The sequence below is a fragment of the Silene latifolia genome, chromosome Y (assembly GCF_048544455.1).
Source record: "Silene latifolia isolate original U9 population chromosome Y, ASM4854445v1, whole genome shotgun sequence".
Taxonomy (NCBI): domain Eukaryota; kingdom Viridiplantae; phylum Streptophyta; class Magnoliopsida; order Caryophyllales; family Caryophyllaceae; genus Silene; species Silene latifolia.
In genome coordinates this window covers 454788002-454792826 of record NC_133538.1, presented here as the reverse complement: position 1 = coordinate 454792826, position 4825 = coordinate 454788002, and the positions used below count along the sequence as shown (strand labels likewise).

Sequence of the window (4825 nt, the reverse complement as noted above, 5' to 3'; positions counted from 1 at the left end):
TAGCTAACTCTTTCAGACGTGCAGTAGCTTCCGATTCAAGTGCTCCCTTCTACATATCTGAAGGATCCCTGCCTAACTGCCCTTGTAACTCCTCTATCTGCTTCTGTTTGATATCAGCAACTTGTTCAATGTCACTAAATTTCTCCCTGTTCAGTTGCTTTAGAGCAGGTTTCAGCACTTTCAATTTCTTAACAAGCTTAAACATTGGAGTCCCATCCACTCTAGACTGCCAAGTATTTCTCACAATAGGAATGAAATCCTTGGATCCACCCCACATATTGAAATATTTGAAACATTTCTTGCCCTACACTTGCTTATTGCTGCTCACAATACAAGGTGTATGGTCATACAATCCCTCTGGAAGGAAATGGGCATACAAGTCCCTCAGATGATCACACCAGTCCTTATTAACCAATACTCTATCCAATCTGCTATATATCCTCTCCTCAGGCTGTTGCTTGTTATTCCAAGTATACAGAGCACCAGTAGCTGCTATGTCCAGGACACCACAATCAGCTACACAATCCCTGAATGGCTCCATTTCAGAAGAAGGCACATTTCCACCAACTCTCTCATTTGCTGTCAGTACACAATTAAAATCTCCTGCTATAGCCCATGGTCCAACAATAGTCCCTGCAATTCTCCTCAAGTGTCCCCAAAGAGGAGCTATATCATTAATACCATTGAAGGCATACACCATTGTCAAAAAGAAAACAATCCTACTCACTAAAGATTCTACCTTCATATGGATAAATTGAGCATAATACTCAAAAAAATGAACCCTAAAAGACCTAGGCTGCCATAGAATCCAAATCCTACCTCCATTGTGATATCCACTATTAGTAGATATGCTCCAATTATTAAAATTATTTACAACTTTATGAAAAGCATTGCTCTTTATTTTTGTTTCTAATAGGCCAAAAAGACCTACTCCTTTATTTTGCAAAAAGAAATTAATAGCCTTCTGTTTACTAACTCTATTCATTCCCCTAACATTCCAGAACCCTATACTATCCATTAGAAAAAAAATGAGAGGGTTACCACTACCATTTCCAGCTGCACCAGCTTTACCAGGAGACTTAAGTACCTCTTTGTACGAACGTGCACCAAAAGACTCCCTGCTATACCCATCCTTCTCCTTTTCCTGCTCACTATCTCCCCTTCTCAGTAATACCAGTCTCTTGACTGGAGTTTTAGGCAATTTGGAGGGAGAGGTACTAGGTTTGCTAGGGACCACTTGCATTTCTGATGTTGCTATCTTGGGATTGGCAGTCTTCACAACTGGCCTACACACTTTCTTGGTCACTGTCTTCTCCTTAACCAGTTTGTCTATCCTACACTGTTCCTGATCATGCCCCATACGTTGACATTTCTTACATTTGATAGGTTTCAACTCATATTCAATTTCAATTTGGTTTACTAACCCATGCTCATCTTTGAAGGCTATTTTGGCTGGCAACTCCTGATCAACTACCAATTCTACCATAACACGAGCAAACCCCAGCCTGGTTCTTTCCTCAGTAGCTGTATCATTCTTGACATGTTTACATACAATGCCTGCAATTTTTGGTAACCCCTTTCCCCAGAACTTCAGAGGAAACCTATGCAATCTTAACCACGCAGGAACACACTTCACATCCTCTTTAGTCATCTCCATGTCTCTTTCCCAAGCTTTCACAATCATTGGCTTGTTATAAAAAAGATAGTGTCCTGATGCAAGGACCTTCTCTTTCATTTACATCGTTTTAAACCTAACCAAGAATATCCCATTGGGCAAAAATGAAATCTTGTCTATATTAAAAACTTCATTTTTCTTTCAATCTCAATACTTGGTCAAGTACAAAGTTTAGGAATTTGGGGGAGAATTTCATCCACTTCCAAAGTTAATCATAAGTTTCATCTTTCCTTCTATGTCTTTTGTGTGATTTCTTTTGTAGCATGTCAAGAAACATGAGGAGCAACCGTGGGAGAAACAACCGTCAACCCCAATCTGAACCGGAGGCACCACCCGCCTTTACCCACCCAGGATACCCGGGGTTAGAATTTGAGAGTGAACCCCATAGGAATACCTTCTTAGCCCTCACCAAGAGACGTATAAACGCCACCAGATGTGTGTCGAAGAGTGCCTTAGAAGCCTTGGGGATAGAGGTGAAGGTGCATGACATCTTTAGCGTACTTGGAATGGAGAGATTGTATAACTTAGCGGAAATAGGATACCGCATCCTTACGTTAGAATTTTTGAGATCCTTCCTCTACAACCCAAAAGACCATACCGTGAGCTTTCGACTCAAGAACACCTCCTTTCACCTATCTAGTGATGTCTTTGCGGAGCGGCTAGGTGTAGGAAAAAGGGCCACCCATACTCTTGACAAGGTGAGGAAGAAAATGAAAGCCACAAAATACATTGACCTTTACACGGGTAACCGCAATACCGACGTCAGTGCCATGAAAATAAATGATGTGAAACACCCCGTTTTGAAAATTTTCCTTCGCCTTTTGACCAACCTCCTTTACGGGAGAAATGACCATAGTAAACTCAGTTCCTCGGAAGTACTACTTCTAAGCTCCTACCTCAATCCATACTATGAGAGGTGCTTTTACTTCAGCCTCGTCTCTATGGTATGCTTAGCATTTGAAAGGATGACCAAGTTCGACAAGTGCTCATTTGATTGTGGTGCCCTAGTGACTAGACCACCCAAGAACCACTTGGGTTATGAACCGGGGGCAATTGATAAACCCATGAGTACGGAGGTGCCATACTTCGACATTGCTTACATGAAAGGCATGTTTTGGGTTGTGGATAGGAAATACAAAAAGGGGTACTGATGGAGAGTGAACACGGACTCATATATGAACCTTCCCGCAAATAGGAGATTTCCTTAACCGTCCCACCTACCCGAACTAGCACCACCTCGCCCTCCCGCCCAATCCTACCTCATTCCCGAAAGTCTTACTTACACTCTTGATGGTGAAGCAGTACGAGGGGAACCAACCCCGCGACTCCTTTCCGATCCTCCTATGACTTCTCCACATGCCACATCATCCTCCTTTGTGCCCATGCCCTCGCCGCCCTTCGATCGCCCTAGACACTCCACTTACGACTCGTCCTCTTCTTTTATGAACGAGCCTTCACCGCACCATGACCCTTCCCGGCGCTCCATGCACATGTCGTCCTTCACCGGAAGGTATGACCAAACACCATCGGCTTATGGTCACCAATATCCCATGGCGAACCTAGTTAAGAAAGTGAAAAACTCCTTAGTCCTAAGAGATATGCATGAGTTCACCTATAAACAAGGGGTAAGGCTGACCGAAAGCCCTAGCTATTGGTCCAGGGATGGGGACACTTCCAGAGTATTCAAGGCCTATGGTATTCAACCCTCGGATTGGGGTCATAGAGTTCCTCACGGCGGCGGACACTTGCTTGGTCCTTGGGCGGGACCGCATTATACCATCGGGAGTTTCTTTAATGATACGCATCAAGGTGGAAGCTACCAAGAGAATGTGGGTGGTGATTACCAAGGTAATGTGGATAGTTCGTATAAAGAAGAAGTGGGTGGTGTCTCTCACGTGGGCGGGAACACTGTTTTCTATGGGAGCGGGAGTGGAGGAGGAGCATCTAGTTGGGCACCGGGACTTATGGAGTATCAGGGCCGCTATGTTAATGCAATTGTAGAAGACGCGATGATGGACACCTCGGGCGATACAAGGAGTGAAGAGCTTAGCACGCGGAGGGAGGAGTCACCAGTAAGCAACCAAGGAGCCCTGGTTCGGTGGGTAAAAAGACTTGGAAAGAGGAGGAAGTCATCTTCTTAGTTTTATCTACTCATGTGGAAACTTGTGTGACCTTGTGTTGGTTGAGTCTCAGACAATTTGCTTTTCTCGCGTTGTAAACTCGGCCATAAGGCCGAAACCTAGTAGACATTGTGTGGTGGGATGATGCTATGATCACCGCTGAGACTCTTTTGCAAGTATGATTGACCATAGGTAAGTTTAGAGACCATGAATGACCGGATTTTAGGACTATCAAGTGACACTCGGCCGAGTGCCATCTTCACTCGACCGTGTGGTGGCCCACTCGACCGAGTGCCCCATCCCACTCGATCGAGTGAGCCGAAAATAGACTGTGGGAACTTTCTGTAAAAACACGCACTCGACCGAGTGAAACCCTCACTTGACCGAGTAAGTCTGCACTCGACCGAGTGGACTATTTTGTTTTCATTTTGATGGTTTTGAACCGACATGGACCGAGTATTTTCTTTTTGTGACCCTATCGACCACCTATTAGTTATATGAATGTAGAAATCCTTAACGAATAAACTGAAATGAGTTGTTTACATTGTTATATGCCATTTTATATATTGTAACATGAAATATGTTTAACCGATGGATGAGACCTAACATACTTAGTAAAGATAGTAATGATGCGGTAATTGGTAAGCATAAGCGAGAATTATATGAGTCATACATGACCGGGTCTTGTGACAACTAGAGTGAAATGATATGATATGAGGATGGATAAGAACACATGCATGACCACATGGTTTATGCACAACATGAGTAAGTCGGGAATAAGGAATATGGAAGAAAGTGAGTCACAGTAGGCGGGGTACTCGACCGCGTTATGATTGTTATGTGCGGAGTCATGAGTTATACACGTGTACCTAGAGTCACATACTATGCATGATACGACTAGGCCTTAGCCATAAGAGTGGGAATGAATGTTGAGCTTAACTTGTAACCTAATCCATGAGCCTAGACCGAGTGAATAAGAGAATCCTTCTTCCGAGAGATCGAGTGGCGAACTTCGAAACAAAGTTCCTTT

The 4825-nt window shown here is 43.7% G+C and overlaps 1 protein-coding gene across 1 annotated transcript; it reads right to left on the bottom strand.

Moving 5' to 3' along the window:
- Positions 1-304: 304 nt before the first annotated feature.
- On the bottom strand, positions 305-1735 carry LOC141632819 (uncharacterized). Its single transcript, XM_074445330.1, has one exon. It carries the CDS (start codon positions 1733-1735, stop codon positions 305-307), a length of 1431 nt encoding a protein of 476 aa, XP_074301431.1.
- Between the last annotated feature and the right edge of the window lie 3090 nt (positions 1736-4825).